Source organism: Maylandia zebra, linkage group LG5, assembly GCF_041146795.1.
Source record: "Maylandia zebra isolate NMK-2024a linkage group LG5, Mzebra_GT3a, whole genome shotgun sequence".
NCBI lineage: Eukaryota > Metazoa > Chordata > Actinopteri > Cichliformes > Cichlidae > Maylandia > Maylandia zebra.
In genome coordinates this window covers 14603575-14622610 of record NC_135171.1, presented here as the reverse complement: position 1 = coordinate 14622610, position 19036 = coordinate 14603575, and the positions used below count along the sequence as shown (strand labels likewise).

At 42.7% G+C, this 19036-nt stretch overlaps 1 protein-coding gene across 29 annotated transcripts in view; it reads right to left on the bottom strand.

Annotated features, from left to right (window-relative positions):
• magi1b (membrane associated guanylate kinase, WW and PDZ domain containing 1b) overlaps window positions 1-19036 on the bottom strand; it is a 137172-nt gene that overhangs the window by 39325 nt on the left and 78811 nt on the right. For 26 of the 29 annotated variants that reach the window (XM_024802402.2, XM_024802408.2, XM_024802404.2 and 23 more), the window contains exons 3-12: window positions 18149-18268; window positions 16254-16496; window positions 13171-13396; window positions 12234-12316; window positions 11616-11651; window positions 8313-8370; window positions 7279-7412; window positions 6064-6183; window positions 3285-3470; window positions 2502-3161 (exon numbers count right to left, since the gene is read on the bottom strand). In XM_024802402.2, coding sequence (XP_024658170.2) covers window positions 2502-3161; window positions 3285-3470; window positions 6064-6183; window positions 7279-7412; window positions 8313-8370; window positions 11616-11651; window positions 12234-12316; window positions 13171-13396; window positions 16254-16496; window positions 18149-18268 — 1866 coding nt within the window. The remainder of the gene's footprint in view (window positions 1-2501; window positions 3162-3284; window positions 3471-6063; window positions 6184-7278; window positions 7413-8312; window positions 8371-11615; window positions 11652-12233; window positions 12317-13170; window positions 13397-16253; window positions 16497-18148; window positions 18269-19036) is intronic. The other 3 variants (XM_024802406.2, XM_024802407.2, XM_024802418.2) reach the window with 1 other exon arrangement.

Sequence of the window (19036 nt, the reverse complement as noted above, 5' to 3'; positions counted from 1 at the left end):
AGTGTCATTGCTCAAGTTATTTATCAAGACAATAAACATCAATAATCTGTGTCTTCCAGTATTGGAAAGGTCAGAATTTGCTTTGATAAAATTGAAAAAAATGATCAAAAGCAAGCTACACCTCACATCACGCTACTAGATTGGCGCTACATCATGCTCACATACCAGTATCCCTAAAAGAGCTGGAATTTAGTTTTTGGGTTTCATGTGGTTTATTCTTGACTAGCTAGCACCCAGGAGAGAACCACTGCTGTGCACCGGGTATTTTTAGTTGTCTTTGTGAGTTTATTCTGCAGGCTGCTGTCTGTTTAAATGAAAACTCATTATATATTGATTTCAGATTCACGGCCAGAAAAAACATCTGAGGATGTCTGCTTTATTTCCATTACATTTTCTTTCCTTCTTTTTTGATAACTTTTATTCTTGCATAGACTTCATAGCTTCACAGCTCTCAGAATTCAATTGTTGGAAAGACATGAGATTTCTCAGTACTAATGTCAACATGACTGGAGTATTGTCATGAGAATTTCTGATGTCTTGCTTTTAGGAGCAGAAACATGAAAATCAACATAAAATGCAGTCCAAAGTCACAAAGACTGATTTAATTTGGAAAAAAAAAGTTTAGATGAAGAAGGTGAAGAACTAATCTAATTTGTACCTTTGCTGTCCTATTTCTACGTCTGATGTTGGAGCCATCAAGTCAGCGGATCACTTTCTAATAATAATCTGAAGGAAATGTGTTAGTTTCCTGCTTTTGTATCCACCCTTTTGTAAAAACTCTAGTGCAATAAAAGCCACCATAAAGCGCATTCAGTAATGTTGGTTCGCTTACAATGCTCCTCATACTTTATCCATACCATCCTTGTGTTTCCTCCAGTATCATTCTACTGTCATAGTCTGTCTGTGTCGATCGCAGCCAGCCAATGCATTTACAGAAGCCCAATTAAACTGACGTCTGTTTCCTTGACAGCCCATTAAGCTCCTGCCTGAGATGAGATGAGGCCGAATCGCTTTACGTGCTTGTGTACACAAGCGTGATGAGGAAATGCTACTCATTACCAAAAGCCAGAGAGGAGGGTAGAGAAGCCGTTTGGTCTGCATAGTTTTTGGAAGGTTTAGCCATTTGTTGAGAAGTCAGACAAACAGACTGTGGCAGAAAAAGATTGAGATACAACTTCAGAAAGAGGAAACAGAAAAAAGATTCCATGCGAGATTACAGTGCGAGCTGCCTGCCATTCATCTGACCAATTTCCCTTGGCAGTTCTGAGCACTTAACCTTATGACGGAGATAAACTGCATGCGTGTACACAGACACACACAAAACCTTTTAGTAACTAGAATTAATAAGCCCTAAAGCAAGCAAAAGGAGAGTCTGGCAGAGAAAATGGTCCAATTACTTGTATCACACGGGGCGTTTAGAGCGGCGGAGGTCTGCGTGTCTGAGGGGGGATTGGAGGGAAAATACTGAAATTCAATCATTTCAGTTTTATCCTATTCACAGTTGCTTTGTTTCCATTTAGTGCTCCTCTGCTACCGTGATTTTCAATCAGAAGCCATGACAAACGCTGAGTGGCGCACGGCGAATTACAGGCATTTACACGCGGCTGCACCATTTTCACAGCACTAACGTTGACCGGCTAGCACCGAATTTTTTTATGTTAAGGGCAAAATGTCGCGGGCTTATATCGAGGCGGAGAGCCAGGTGGGTGGATAAAAGGCATGCCGGCACAATTGGTGGCATCTTCAAAGTGATGATCTTGAACGTGGGACTACACTAAAACCCCAAAACACACTAGACATTCTCTCTCCCAGCAAACACAGCAAAAAGAAACAGAGCAGACTGCAAATGAACAGAGACACAGAGAGAAACTGAGTTTTTCTTTTTGAAAAGGAGCGAGAATATTCATACTCTGACCTCAAAACACCAACTAAACCTGAATTTCTCTCCTCTGTTTATCCCTCTTTCGATACTTCTCCCATTTAACCTTTTAGTCTTCCTTCTCCACTTCCGCCTGTCTTCCATTTCAGGAAAGCAGCTATAACTGGCTTGTCAGAGCCGATAACTGTAAACACCTCGCTCTCTCTTCACACTACACTACACCACATCCTCAAATGTTATTTCAACTTCCTCTGCGGCTCCTTCCTTACCGTAATTATCCTTCTATCTTTCCTCCTTTGCAATCTCTTGTATGCTTCCACCCTCTATTTGCATGAATAAATAAATGTGTGTCAATAAAAGAGCACGGTGAGCGGGAACAGCCTGTAAGGCAGAAGCCTATTATTTTTTTTCTGTCAACAGCATCAAGCAGATGCATGCGAAAGGTTTCTTTTGTTTTGCGCTGCTTCAACATATGGGCACATAACTCAGAAACTGCTGCATTTCTACTTGACACCTGCTCCCAACACGTTCCTCATCTCCATCTGCTGTCACAATTTACTAGACGAATGACAAATTTACCGACACGGCGAGTGAACGCAAAGAGAAGTTAGCCTTCACTCACCTCTTTGCACCAGCATGGTGACCTCACTGCCTTTGGGACACTTGCTGAGCAGGTCAACCACCTGGTTGTGGGACATGCTCTGCACATTTCTCTTGTTCACCTCCACGATGATGTCGCCCTCCCTGAGACCGCGGCAGCGTGGGTAGTCCACGATCTGTTTCACTCTTTGCCCCCCACCCCCGGGACTGTCAGCAATGGTGAATCCGAAGCCCTTGTCTCCTTTCTCCATGTGTACGGTGATGAGCTCTGGCTGCGTTGCGATGGATGAGGCCAGGGTGACTACATCACTAGGGTAGCCATGCTGGGAAGAGGTATCAGAAGCCACCTCTGTGGAGGGGCTGTGGGGTCGGGGGAGGCCGTTGACGGGGACCCCGCTGTTGGTTGGACCATTGTTGTTGTTCTGACTGCCGTGGCTGGACGGCGAATCGTAGCTGTTAGAGGGCTCCTGGCCGTTAACGATGATGGGCTCCTTGTTGTCGAGGATAGCCACTGAGGTAACCAGGCTGGTGTTTGGGTCGTCGGGGTCAAAAGGCAACGGATAGCCACGGCACAGCTCCAAGTTGACCATGGAACCAATTGGAATCGATTGGAAGATCTTCACAACTTGAGCATGGGTGTAGCCGAGCACACAGGTGTCGTTAACACTCACAATCACATCACCTTAAAAGGGGTGAGAAAGAATGAAGTCCATTTATTTTTGTCAAGTAGAACATCCATCCATGAGTATCCAATTCAGGGTCACCTGATGCAGCTACCCTTTGTTAATAAATACAGGATACTTACCAGTCTCCATCTTGCCATCAAGGGCGGCAGGGCCATCTAGGACTAGGCTCTTTATCTGCAGGAACTCATCTGGCTCATCCCCTCCCACAACAGTAAAACCAAACCCCCTACGACTCTTCTTCAGTTTGGTATTTATGAATGTCCCCTTCAGCTCAGATCGGTTCCTGGTAAAGAAAGGCTTCCCTCCTAAAAACACAGACACAGATAGCTCAGCTTTCACCACATTGGATGCCACAGCAGATACTCAAGAACTGGGTTAAGCAGCAGTTGGATTCAGTTTGCAAAGCCCTGGAGCTACTAAACCTCCTCAGGTAAAGAATTATTGCTACAGTGAAGAGCCTTTGCTCGCTTGTGTCAAACCATCTCTGCGCAACCATCGCAGCAGGTATCATTAAATGCACAACAAATCTTCTCTGATTGGTGTTTGTCTTGAACAGGCAAGGACAACTGTCACTGCTTGACGATTGCTCACATGGTGCAAACAGGTCAAAACAGACCTATTACAATAAAATGATTAATCAGGTTAAAGGGAATGTCTGTCCCGTTTGTAGCAACTGAAAATAAAATAAATTCATAATTATAATAAAGGTCAATCAAATGGACCAATATGGCAAGGCCATGATGATCCACTTGGTAAAAATAAATCCGCTTGGCATCTTTCTTGGCCTTAAGACAACAATTCTGATGGCCAAAGATCCAAACGGGACAATAAAAAAAAAAAAAAAGTTAAAGGGAATGAACAGAATCATAAGCATCAAGTCAAACTGAAGGCTTAACTGATCCCATTTGGCAACTACATTAAAAGTTCATATAGAAAAGACTGAGTATGGTTGAATGACTTTCTTCAGCACATGCAACTCAGTGAAACATTGAGCAAAACCGGAAATAAGAAGCCCGAGTATAGACATGCAAAGCCTTTAAATCTGAACTCATCTACTGTTATCGCCGCTGGAATCAGTCCATATTAACTTTTTGATAATAATGATCATTTATTACTTATAATTTTAATTTACAACGTGATGATGTGATGGGACAAAAACAGTTTAGACAGGAACTTATTTCAAAATAGTATGACACCACTTCAGCTCTTTGAATGTCTAATATGCAGGCTGCTGTTTGCTTTCACTGGCGGTTTGGCATTTGAAGACACAACAGGCGCACCAGATATCTGTAGCCTGAATAGCAATGACATTGCTTCAGATGAAGGTCACATGACCGTCGTGTTCGCATAAGCGATGTCTCCGGCTTGTTTCAATCAGCTGCTGAAATCTCATCTGAGAAGACATCTGTATCACTCCACACTGGTTGTGAGGGTTTAACTGAGACACATCTATATGAAAAAAATTTGACAGTGATCTTGTGAAAGAACAACTGCTCAAACGACGACAACGACATCTAAACTCGATTCTCTTTTTCTTGACTTTGCTATCTAATTATACGGCATTAAGGATAAAGTTTATCTTTTCTACTAGGAATGAAAAACAAACAGATGAATACACAGGCACAGGCTGAGCTCCGCTTCTCTATTAAAGGACACGATGCATGCCAAACGCACAATACTTCGGATACACAAATGATTGAGGAGATGTTGGCAGAGAAGAAAATAAGAAGAGAGAGGATGATGAAGACTAAAGGAACGTCTGTGTGGTGACCTGCAGCACCACATTAGGTTATGGCAGTGCTACAGCTTACGCATTCAATGAAAAATGCATTACCCTTGGAGTCGGTCTGTGCCCTTGTGTTTTATTGTCTACATGCATGTGTGTTTTCATGCTCAGTGCCTTTTGAATTGGATTTTTTTCCCCTAGACTAGGGAAAATGTAACTAAACTGTGTGCTGATATGGGTGGCTTTATCCACCAGGGATCTAGAGATGTAAGAACAGACCAGGAAGCGGGGGGAACATGAAAAGCAAGTGTGTTAGATTAAAAGATTTCAAAAGTGATGTCTTTCTATGGAGTAATATGGAGTGCCGGCACAGTCGAGCTAGCAGGAGTTTGAGACTGGGGGTGTGGAGGGAGGGGTAAGACAAAAAGATGGACAGCACCAAGCAGTTAAACCAAAGCAGAAAGCTGGGCGGGACCAGACAAAAGGCAGCGAGACGACAAATGTGCGCTATAAAATAAAGAGATCGATGAGGGAGAAGGAAAAGGCTGCCGACAAAGCAGCAAGAGAGAGTAAGAGGGAGAGACAGGGTGAGGCAGTTAATTCTCTGCCATGGCTGTGCTAATTAGACAAGCTGCTAGTGGGAGGCCGGTATAAAAGGAACTGGCAACCAGGAGAAGGAAACCCACTGTAACGGCGAGACTCTCTATTTGTGTGTGTTTGTGTGTCACTAAATGATGGGTGAAATCAGGCCATTATGTGGAACAACACAGCAGAGGTTTCCTGAGAATCAACACGTTGCCACGATAAACACAGGCAGAGGGACATTTATGGAAGGGCACTCGGCAGAGCGTGTCTTCGTAAAAATATGCAGACTGGACGCAATTTTGTTTAGTGCACGTGTCACGCGAGTTCAATTTGACTTATAAAAAATGCATGATGTGATTTATACAGAGAGCAGCTTTACAGTGTCAGTTCAGTTCTGGTCCTCCATCACGACAACTCAAACAGGGCCTGAGGCGCTGGCACAGGAAAACAAACTAAGCTGTAAAAGATGAATTTTGTTTAACTTATAATAAGTCGCTCTGGGTGACGCCGCCTGGAAACAAAAAAGTTATGCATAATCCTCATTTCGCTTGGTTGCAGGCTTTAGCTCTCTGAGGATGACAACTTACGTTTTTGTCCCATCGCGTTGGGCACTGCGGGCCCTGTCTGAGGGTCCCTGTAGGTCTCCTGGTGGTTGGCAGCATAGCTAGCCAACGGAGCCCCTGCCATCGTCGAGTCTTCGATCCATTCTGCAACAGCGAGAGGCACATGTTCTCGAGATGGAGTCTAGACAGGTGCAAAGTTGTCCTACTTGAACGAAACTGAGGCTAAGACAACACGTCCTGCTGTGCTGTGTGCTTGCAACAAAGCAAATGCAGCTCCGATGAAGCCGACAGAACTACTGTGCAGCGTGTTAATTACAGTGGATGAAAGATTGATGTGAAGCCTTCTACCCACTACAGATTCATGTTTCACTACTGAGCTCAGTATGAACACAAGCATTAATATGGTTTCGCATCTCTCTTCTCAATAAAACTTGTGGTGTGGGAAACCAGAAACAACTGATTCCCTTTTTCTTGACTGCCTACCACCTTTGATTAATCACCTTGCTAGCCTGCAGTTTGTCATAATATTCATAACAGATAGATGAAGTAAACACGTGTTTGAAAAACTGATTGTTTTTTTTTTTTTTTTTTATCTTTTACAGAGAGATTCAACCTTCAATTGGGGGGGAAAAAAAAAAAAATCAGCAGGTGAATCTAATGTTTTATGCTGAATGAGCAGAATGTGGAGTGCAATAGGAGAATTCCCTCTTGAGTTGACCTGCATTTGCAATTAATTTCACTGTAGGGTGTCCTGTGAATATGCAAAGAAAGGAGGACAAGAGCATCACTGAGCTACCCGTTGCTTGGTTTTGGGCAGCTGTCTCAGAAGAAGTGTTTGGGAAGAGTTCTTATTAGTGTTACAACTGGCAGCATTTTATTAAGTAACACAAAATTAAGGGTCTCCACTCCAGCTCTTAAGCAGGCAGGTGGGAGCCAAACTTACCTTCGTCCAAAGCAAACAAGAATCAAAAGGTAGCACAGAAAACTGAAATTAACTTCAAAAAGGCTGCGTGGTGCAGCCGCAAATAATAGTTATGCCTTTATGGGAGGGCACTTAGCAAATCATAAGGCAGGAGCTGGCAGCAAAAATAAAACCGTAGCAGCAATAGGCATTGGCAGATAAAGTCACACTGGCTCATACTCACACAGACAGACACGCAGAGCATGCAGGCAACTCATTTATACACATGAATAAGAAAGAAAGAAAATGACGCCCCTGGTGGGGGCTTGTGAACGAACCTCGGATGTAGCGCTCACCTTCAGGTGGCTGCTGGCTCTGGGGCTGAGGCTGCTGAGGCTGCTGCTGTTCCAGCTGCCTGCGCTTCTTAGCCTCTAGCACCGGATTTTCATACTGGGTCTTCCTGTTGATATGACTTTGGGACGGTGGACGGAGTGGATGAAAAGAACATAAGAATACAGAACAAGATGTAAGGGGGGGTAAAGATCAGCAGGAGAGTAGAGCACAGCAGGGACACGGAGAAGAGGATAAGGTAACAGCAGAGCGGGAGAGGGTCAACAAAGGGCGAGGGGATTGGGGTGGGGAGTGGAGAAACATGGCGATAAGCTTTGATTAATACATGGTGGCACAATGCACACACACCCACGCTTACACAGAAACCTCTCTTTGAGATGCACATGACACAGCCGTGCCTACAAATCACATCAAATAAATCCTTTTGTGCTGATGGCTTAATTTCGCTGAAACCACAAACATCTTTCACATTACAGCCTGGGAGGTTTCCTACTAACCTAACTAGCACTGAAAAATGGAACCTGAAAGTGCCAAATTATACAGCAAATGAAGGAAACTGTGAATAATGTATATTAGAAAAAATATTGCAGAAACAAAGAGGGGGGGGGATGCCACAGCCTTGGGCCCACAGGTGCTGCTTTGAACAACATAAAAAAAAAGAAAAACTAAAAAAACCCAGCATAAAACATATTTGTATTAATGCTGAGGCCCAGGGGCTTCACACAATATGAGATACGCACATATGTGCTCGCACAAACACGCTCGCTGCATATTTTTGTTCATTTATTTCCGAATGTTAATGACACAAACAATGGCCTACATTTTCCAGGACACAAAAGGACTGAAATAGCTGAAGCAAGAATCTGGCTGTGATGTCTTCCATTAGCAGTGAGGTTAAGAGTTTTTGTTGCTTGAAAGAAAAGAAAAAAAGAAATGTGTGGATGTACTTCTATTTATGCACACGAAGAAGAAGCTGGGAGCTATTTCTAGATTTTTCTGCGGCGTCAGCCTGTGCACTTACTCAACATAGTAGACTCCATACACTGGATCATCTATTTTCTCCCATCCTGGAGGAAGTTCTGTAAAGAAAAAAAAAAAAGATAATGAGACAAAGGAAGTAAGTAAATCTTGACTTGCAGGAAGCCGTGTATTGAGCCATTTGTGGCAAAGCCAGGAAAGACCTTTTGCCACGCCATTGTAATCGGCCCGTCAGTCAGTCTCCGAGGCCAGAGCAGCTCAACAGCTTCACAGGCTGTCTGGCTGTTCTCACCTCTGTCCCCCTCACAATGCTGACATTTCCACCCATCAGATAAGAACAGAGCAAGACCCCCATCGGCACAGGTGGATGTATGAATGCGGGGAGGGGGGTAGAGAGATGAAAGGCACATGAGAAGGAAATCGTGAGAAGGAAGTGGACAGGAGCACGGGAAGTGGGAAGAAATACAGGGAAAAAACGGCAATGAAGAAGAGGCAGCTAAAGTTATAAATGACAGGAAGCAGGTGGAAAATTCCAGGCTTAGAAACCTTTGTGCAAAATACATTGAAGCTAAATTCTGTGAGATGATTGGTTGGTTTCTGAATGAACGACTTCTCTTCTTTTCTTTCCCCTCATACAGAAGAAAAACAACATTCTACAGAATATCACACAGAAACACACGTCTCTAATCAGTGCGCTGGAAAGGTATGGTCGAAAAGTACCTGTCCTTGGCTAAACAAAGGCTCTTTAGTTTTCACATGGATCGCTAAGTGTCTGGTAGAGATTGTTGCAGATTTGACTTCACATTCGTCTCTTTGTGGGCAGAATTAAAACCTGCTTGAGTAGAACTGAAAGGGACACTGTTCACACTGATGTAAGGACACGTGTGCGAACGCTAAAACACGTGAAAAGGTGAAACTTAAAAGATGACCATAGAAAGACATGAATATGATGCCAATGTGCAATCATCCAGTGGTGCAAACTTGCTGCAGCGCAAAGCTGTTATCTTCAACTGAGCCATCTGATTCACTTCTCCCGCCTGATTACAGTAGCATTGATTACTGGCCATTCTCCACACAGATAATGTCAGACGCTTCTAATTGGCTACAAACAGAGATTGTCCGGTAATCCTCTCCTGTGACGAACAAGTTCTACATATTACCATTATAATTATTATTATTGTATATATATTTATATTTCTTCATACATTCTTATATATTTCTATACTGTGTATTGTGTATTTTGTTGTACAGTTGTTTCATTTTATTTTATTCCTTCCTAGTTAAATTTACCCTTTTTAATTTTCATATTTATTTCCTATCTTATTCATAGCCTTTTTTTTTTCCTTTAGGTCACGAGCAGTTGTGTAAGCATTTCACTGCATATCGTACTGTGTATGACTGTGTATGTGACAAATAAAATTTGAATTACCCCCAGCCAATTTCTGCTCTGCCCTGCGTGCAAGTAGATGGTAATTACAATCATCCAACTTGGAGAGCTTCCCTCTGCTTTTTAATAAGGAGGACCTCGGCTGGAGTGGAATCAGCTGCAGATGCAGACACACAGAAACACGCCGCCGCGGTCTACATATTAATTTATCATTTGTAAGTGAAACCAGAGCCAACAGCTCCGTGCGTGTAAGCGGCTCGGGCTTCTGTGGGTTCCGTCTTTTTCTACACCTGCTGAAGTGCATCTAAAAGCACAAGCGGCAAAGAAGAAATGCAAGGTTACGGGAAAGAGATGTCGCGAGGGTGAACGTGCAAGGCGAGCACGGTAAATTATCATTTAGATGTTTTGAACTGGAACGTTAAATGGAATGCGGTCCCGCCTGGCGTCACGCACAAATTTTAATCACCCACGTTATTTCACACTGCACTAGTTCCAGTCCGGGAGGACCACCTGTGTGTGTGTGTGTGTGTGTGTGTGTGTGTGTGTGTGTGTGTGTGTGTGTGTGTGTGTGTGTGTGTGTGTGTGTGTGTGTGTGTGTGTGTGTGTGTGTATAAGCGCACAGAGAGGACGTTCTGTGCTGCAAACCTACTGAAAGCCTGGTTTCGCTGTGTTTGCAAACACAGATGACAACAGCAAAGACAAAGGGAAAGTCGTCGCTCATTAAGCCGTGTTTTGCTCTCACCCCGTGTCCCTCTTCCCACTTTCTAGAACATATTGTGATTTCGAGGGGGAGACGAGCGTGATGAGTTACGCGTTTAACTGTTCGCATCTCATTCTGTTGATATAGAGCTGTGATTGATTTCTCCGGAGGAAGAGTCTGCCACAGAGAGGCACTTCTCGCGCACGTGGGTGTACGTGAGAATTTGGGCATGCGTGCCGGCGTTCATAAAAAGGCTTTCGTCTGCTCGTCTCCTTCAGGGGCAGGATTTAATTGCGGTTTCTGTGCCCACCTGCATCGGAGGGCGCCGATCGATAATTATTGAGCATGTTCATCCAGTTGAGGATGTCTTGTGGACAGGGTTGGGGGGGGTTGTCTGACCTGAAGATTTAAGCACTGTTGATGCTTAGCAATTGGAGTGGGTTTAAAAATAAAGAAATAAAAGCGTGATAGATTCTCCGTTTTCCTTGGCAGCATCTCATCAACCTGTTTGGATCTGGTGTGCTCTCTTTTTCCTGCTTTTATTGCTTTTTGCTGGAAACACCTTCTGCTGCTCGGGAAAAAAAGAGCTGGAGAGACTAAATCGAAGCCGTTTCTCTGTAGTTGAACCCTTTCATATTACATTTAACCATTTTAAACAGTGCTAATATAGAATATATTTACTAAAGCAGTAATGACGGTGATGAAAACATCCTACATTCATACAGATTTTCATCACAGTATTAGATGTGGGCGTTTATATTTTTCCCCCCTTGTATTGCACCGTGTACCCCCAAGTGAAGTCCAAACATGTCAATCATTATTCTGATATATTTCCTCTAATGGAATAATTCATTACAGGTGCATAACAGTGCGGGGCATCATCTCCAGACACCATTTATCCTGCACAGGTGGCCTCACCGCTCTGTCTGAGAGGCTAGTTAGTGTGCTGATGGGCATCAGAACAAAAAGACCTGTAGCTGTCTGGCTCAGACAGGCACATTAGGAAACCATCATTACAACAATCTTCTCTGGATCAGCTTTTTGCCTCTTATGTCTGATATGATGGCCTTCTGATGTGGGAGTGTTTTGTAAGGCTGTGTAGTGGGTGACAATTATGTTCAAGGCCGCATACAAACGCACATTTAAAAATCCCACGTACTAATGGAAGGGCAGACAAATGTCATGATGTGTCATTTCTGAATGATTAAAGTCACAGTAACCTAACTGATACATGTCAAAAAGATGAGAGAAGTTCCTACCTAGGTCATTATCCAGCTCCTCTGTATGTACCCCTTCTACTCAGTTGAGTGGACGGCACAGCAGCGCCACAGGATTGTTGTTGGGAAGGCAAAGGCAGGGGGGGTGGATTGAAGCAGAAAGACAAACATCTGTGAGTTAGGCGGCTGTAATAACAACATCTGGACACTGGGTGGCAAGATTTAACCAAAACCAGAGCAACAACCTCTGAAAAACCATGTTTACTAAAATCAGGCGGCACTAAAGACTGGATCTCTGAATGTGGTTTGACATCATAATGGAGTTGAGCTTGTGACCTTTTCTTTTTCTGTATACTGTAACAATAGACTACAAAATTGGGGAAGGCAATTAATGGAAGTTGTAGGTCTTGTTGCTCCAAGAAACAGCTGGAAGAAGAGCAAAGGTGGCACCAGCCAGTGGACTGCACACCATTTTCTGTGACCCAATACTGACACCTAAAGACTAAAAGGGTGAACCTCTCAGATGTGTTATGAGAGTCTGAGTTTTTGGGTGCGGTGTAGAAAAACATGCTCTAAACAACGGAACAAAACAAATGAAAAAATATCACCTCCTTTAGCTTACAGAAGATTTTGCACAAACATTGACAGACAGACACGTACCATCATCTTCAGATTCTTCCAGGGGTTTCTGAGGTTTGTCCAGGCACCGAGGGTCTATCCAGGAGGTCGTCCTTGTATTGTGGCTAAGCAGAACACACAAGACAGGCCAGACAAGACAAATTATTAGAGGGTAGCTAATAGACGTCGGAAATTTGACCCTGAAACAGGTGGAATGAATGATTTATAAAAAAGGAAAAAGTGACACACGGCACTTGATCATTAACTGAAAGCCCTGAAAGTCTGGTCAATATTGCTGAGAATAAACAGGAAACATTTAAATCTGAGCAAATTGGAATGCTTTTACCATGTTAATAATAGTAAAAAAAGAACATTATGATTGTTCATTTTAATGGGTGTAGAGAAGAATAACACAGCTGGAAGGATCCTAAAAAAAGAACAATATAAACGCAAGTAAGTTACAGTGGATATTTAAAGTTTTATGCCTCATATTAAGGAATTTCAAATCTATTAGAATCTGTTTGACAAGTAACAACAACAAGGAGTAAGGCATCATAGATGACCAGGTAATCTGTAATAAATTTCTTGCAGACTTTAAATTGGTTAAAGGTTCATGGCTGTAGGAGCGATGCAGGAGGAACTCTTTGGTATCCTGAATTATGCTTCATGTAGCCGCCGGTAATGTACGCTGCATTCTTTAAACTTTCATGCTTCCTAAAGCCTTCGAGTACTCTCCACAGCGACACACGTCTGTCACATTAAGATGAAACCTGGATCTGGTTTAGACGGTGCAGACGATGGTTAATACAGAAAGAGAGTCAGCCATGAGAAAATGTGTCACGTTAGATAAAGTCATGTCCCATTTTAAACAGAGTTTAATCAAAATGAAAGGAAGCTTCATTCAGCCACATTGACAGTGAACACTGATAATATCTGATTTAAGAGTAAGCACTACTGGAATCCGACCTTTGGTACTTACTCTATAAAATAGACCTCTCCGTTCTCGGTATAGGCCATCTCCCAGTTGTCGGGCAGAGGTCCCAGCGGATCCTCTGGGGGAGGATGGCTCAGGTGAGTGTGTGTCTGCTGTGTGCTCTCCGTGATGGCCGGTGGTGAGGGGGTTGTCCCAGCGTAGGACAGGTCACTCTGGCGGGGGGCGAAAGGGCGCACCGAGTGATGAATCTCGTCTAATTCACTAGAGTCTCCTGGAGGGACAAAAAACCCAGAACACACACAGCCTGGTGTCAAAAATCTGTCAACTAAAGGACGCCAGTAACACTTTCAAGGAGCAACAAGTAGCTGTGAAAACAATGAGTTAACCTTGGGACAATGGTGCGCTCCATTTCAAGCTGGGATTTCCAAGCTACCAGTTGTCAACCGGAAAGCTCCCACCAAACCCAACTCAGCAATCCAACATGGCAGCAGTGCACGTAAACATGAGTGAAACTGTAAAACTTGCAATCTGCTGCACTACTGTTGTGCATCTGTGACTCGCTGAATGAGCCACACACAGAGCACTGACCGCACTTTACTAGGATGCACTCAATTAGGAAATTCCATTTGCTCTGGAAGATGGCCGAGGCAAATGGAACGCATCACGAGATCAACTAAAGAAAAATTTATTAACAACTGTCTTCAAACAAACAAGTGCTCCTGTTGATTACACCGTTTTTTTAAGTATCGTCACAAGATACAGCCTATTATGTAACCTTAAAGTCTGTGCGGTAATAGAAAAAAAACATACATTTCCTAATACATTAAGAATTATTGAAACATCATTTGAATGGGAGTTTGGAAGAATTCCAGTCATTTAGTGTATTTCTGTAATGTTTTAAATTTCCACAGGAATAAAAATATCACCTGCCTGAGCAGTCTGAATAATTTAAAGACTAAAATATTTGAAAAAAGTTTCATGAGGCTGTAAAAATCCACAACTAGATGACAAGAAAGCCTCATGTCAGTGAGTTTTTGCATCTACTTATTGAATGAAATCAGTTATGTTGCTATAGCATGTTTCCATTTAGCCCAATAACTTCCTAAAGACAGAAGTACTTTGGGCTTGTTTCTTTCCTCCTTCAGTAAAGAATGCTGAGTGGGAAGTTCACGCCTTGAAAGTGCTAGCACCTTGCTTCCTGCCGGTTCATTTCCACACTCACACTCGAGTGGCACTTGTCACACAATCACAGAGAGTTAAACAACTTCTGGTGCCACATTTGAAAAACACATGTCAGCCACAGCTTTAAGGCGGAAACTCCTTAAATTTCCTACTCACCGACTAACAAGGAAATCCCAAAAATTACTCCAGTTCATTTCTTTAATGTCAAACAAGCAGCACTGCTGTCATTTTACCAACTTAAACTTAATTTAATGGACTATTATCCCCCCAAAATCAATTTCACATATGGAATCTGCTCAGGTGTCTAATGCTCGCAGCCAGATGGCACTATTTTACATGTGTGGATGCAGATACGCAGGCAGCAGATGTAGTCAGAGCCAGAGACCACTTACTCACCAATCAAAGAAGTTCTTGTATTCTGCAGCCCCTCTCCACAGCAAAGGGCTCTTTCTCTCTCCACTTCTTTTGTGCTTTCTCCTACTTCTTTTCTGAGCTTATCCTTTTTCACAGTATAAAAACCTCCCCTGCTTGTTTCTTTCTCCCTTTTCAGTCGTTGCTTTTTTAGACTTGCCCTCTTTCTCAGTCATCTCCTCTTTCTATTTAATTTCCTGCTACCTTCTCTCCACTTCCATTCGCCTCCCACTTTATCCATCACCTCTCAAATGATTTTTCTCCCCCGCTTCTCCTCTCCCAAAAATTAAAAGTGAAAGAAAGTGATTCTCAGGCTGATCTGCAGGGTCTGTTTGCTTTGGTGTCCAAATCAGCTGAAGAAGCGGTGAGTCCCGTGAAACAAGGAGGAGTTAAAAACAACCACAGATGCTAGGTGGTTACAGGCAAAGTGTGAGAAAGAGGAAAGATCTCTTTGAAAATGCAGATAAGCATTTATAAGTGTCAGATGTGATGTATCACTTTGGGTCTTCTCTGTGAAAAGAAGGCAAATTTAATTTAGCTTTGGGTCTGCTGCCAGCCTTCTGGGTCCATTCTTTTATCTTCTGTCCAAAGTTGTATTCAAATGAATGTGAGACAAAAATGCTGCTCTTAACACCTGGCTTCAAAACATGGCTTACACGCATCTTGAGTGACCATTTGCTTTTTGATTTCAGGTGCCAAGCTCACACCCTACTTGAGAGAAGGACACACACATCTGTGCTGAGCTGGCCAGAGAAGATGAGTGCACTGTGTGGTGCCACAGCTTGTGTACACAGCTACCAAGGCGTTAGTGCGGGCAAATCAACTGTGCTTTGGTTTGGTATTCACATTATTTTATTTAGTATTTGCTTTTCTGGCTCCACTCATATAGTATTCAATACTATATTGGATAGAAATCAATTATCAGTTCCTCCAGGAAACACTTTTCAGATTAATAATTTTTATGGAGTTAAAATGAAATAAAAATGAACAGGAAATCATTTGAGATGCTTTAAAAGATCTTATTTTGTCAGATCACTTATCTGAAGTCTAACACCAATTTATGTAAAGGAGGGTTATCTGCAAGCAATCAAGTATTAATGTACTCAGTGTACACGCAAAAACAGTGCTCTGTCAGTGTTCCCTTCATGACTCAATAATGGGATATTCTCGTCTCATCAGTTTAAAATTTTAACCAACTATAGTTGTTATTCATTTAGAGTTATTCACTTCAGTCTCCCTCATGTTTTGCTAATCTGACTTGAGTAAATGTACCTTTGCAGATGGTTTAAACCGTGGCTCTTATTATGCATTTGTTATAGCAGAGGGTTATTTTCTTCAACATGGCAGCGTCCTGACAGAGCCATACATGGTCATTTATACACGTGCTGTTGTACTCTTCACTAAAAGCAAACAGCAGAGTGCTTCTTCAATGCACAAAATCATAGAGATACAATGCTCAGTGTTACTCGAGTGTCAATCTAAACTTATAAGAGACTCTCCGCCCATCCGATTTCCTCTCCTTCCTCCGCACGTACCTGTAAAGCTGCTGTTCATGTCATGGAGGTCCTCGTCGTCCTCCTGCTGCTGCTCTCCAGGCACTAATCCAGCATTGTGCATGTCATTGTAGGACTTGGAGCGTCGGGGAGTGGAGTGCTGTGAGCCCGGCAGGCTACTCCTGAGCCCGTCTGGCAGTGGGGCATCACCGCTGTTACCACTACTGCTAATCACTTTCCCACTGGGGGGCTGCACTGGTGGCTTGGGTGTCCCATAATAGTTACCTAGGTGATGAAGGAGGCAGAAGGGAAGATGGGCGGGGATCAGAAAGACACAGAAAAGAGTAGTGGGAGGGCATAAGAGGAGGGGTCGAAGGGCCTTTTGTGTGTGTGTGTGTGTGTGTGTGTGTGTGTGTGTGTGTGTGTGTGTGTGTGTGTGTGTGTGTTGAAGGGGGTTTAGTCACAGTCTTTGTATGCAAATTGTGAAGTTGAGTTTGTCTGTGGGAGAATGCTAATCTCCAAAGCAAAACTGCTTTTGTTCTTTTTTTGTGTTTAATCTCAAAAAAGTTTCACAAGCAGCACCCCCCCCCCTCCCTTTTTTGTTTTATAACTAAACAGTTACTTTATTTCTCAAATCACTTTTTACTGCTATAGCTTAATTAGGCTGATATTTTCTAAGTCAACCTTAAACACCAGTTTATCAGATAACAGATACTCTGACACATGCACAGCACCTGCTTTCCTCCATAAAAAATCCTCTCCATTTCTTCAGTGCCAGTGCAACATTTTGGTTTAACTGAAAAATTCAAATTCAAACACACAGAAAATCACTCATGCTCATCCAAAGAGTAACCAGGCAGAGGTAAAGAGACTGTACCATCTGCAGACCAGCATCTAAAGCCACAGTCTTAATGAGCGAATGGTGTTTGCTCCAAAATATAAGTAAGCTATACTGAGCTAGTCTAATTATTTTGCATTGGCTTGAGTACAATTAATCAACCATGCTCACAGACCTAAAGGATAAAATAATTAAATTCTAGAAGCCGATAGTTACAGATGATTCATAGTTTGAACTTTACATTATCAGAGGTGAAGATATAATAACAGCGAAAAACCTGCAGTCAAACATGATGGAATTATCCAAGAGGATAATGTTTCTGCTTTTCTGTAAGAGCAAAACACCCAGGTTTACACCATGCACAGACTGAAGAAGGTGGACTGATGTTTACACACTGTAGTTTCAGTTGTCAGTTATTATACGCAGTCTCGAACCACATTTTAGATCCTAACCAAGCTTCAGACTTTACTCTCACACACTTCAGACCTGTCTGAGTTTGACAGGCATTTCAAAACATTATGTAATAGATATGATGGGAAAAGCAAACTACATGACGGTTAACTTGTCATGTTGCAGAGCTCTGTGTGTGCCCTCTGCTTAGTAAAGACACGGAGGCTTTTGTGCTCTCTGCAAGTTTCATTATGGGCGTATCTTTGTGTGGAAATAAATAAAGTTTAAAAACTCGCTCAGAATAAGAGTAAAAGCTGTCTGAGATTTTATAAAATGGGTCTGTGTTGAACAAATGTTCTGTGTAGAAGTATACGCCTGTGCCTTTGTATCTCTTCCAGGAAACTGTTAGCTCAGTACGGTATCTAAATGTTATTCAGTTAATTTCAACCTTTACACTGTGTCTCTTATTCAGAAAAATAGCAAAAGCTCCAACAAACTACAAAACGAGTCTTCTAATACAATACAAGCAGCAGGTTTTAAAGTGATTTAAACCCTGTTTGTGTTATATTGTTGTTGGTAGAGATGGGAGGCTCGATCTGCTGGTTCTACTTCTAAGATTCACCTGTCCAGGTGTCTGCAGGACGGTGGGGTTTTTTTTTTCTTTTTTAGTTGGCAAGGTCCAACAACTACAGCAACCTTTCTAATTTACCATCATATGTTCCTATCTCCAAGAGGGTCCCACTTTTCTCCAATTCCAGGAATTGCTCTACTGAGAGGAATTCGTAGTCCACGCCAGGAACTTCTCCTTCACGTGGGGCACGGGTAGTACCTAGACAGAAAAACAGAGAGAAACGTAAAGTTAGACGACTTCTTTTTTTCCCATTTCATTATGTGACATTTCATCACCTTGGGAATCTGAGTGCTATGATGTCAAATGAACTGCCATGTGAACCCTTTGGGATTTCCCACACACACTCGTTCCACCTTCCTCCCCATAATGCTAATCTTTCTGTTCCTATATCCTCTCGTTTAAGTTGTGCATATATATCCACATGCATTAGAAGCCTCCATCGCAATTGGTGCAGAGCGAGTTGCAAACAGCAGAGCCTAAAAGAATGATTATCAATTGTCTGCTATGATGTTATTTCTCGGGTGGGGTGTGAAGTATTGTAGTGGCACCTCAGTGAGAGCCTGCCATATGTGCCGGGGTGGAATGGGAGTGTGTGTGTCTGTTTCTGAATTGGCATGCAGCCTGTGAAATTCTAGCACTTGCCTTTAATGGCTGCAGACAGTTGGCCGGTGTGGCACCAGCGGTAAACAGCTTTACACATGAAACGCTGTGTTTCTATTTAACCATTCAATGTTTGCCTGACTAATGCGATTTCCACGCTATTGTACGCGCCGCTCTGAAGTTCTCTTTAGCGTTATCTCACTCTCTACCTAATTGATTTTATCCTACTCCAAAAATCGAATTATTCTGGCACAAATAAAAGCATCCAGTGCCCATGGCAAAATATCTTTTTCTTCTATTTAGTGACAGCAGAGGGCTTTCCCTGCTTTGCCTTCTTCCCTTGAAACCCCTTTCTTCCATCTCCCG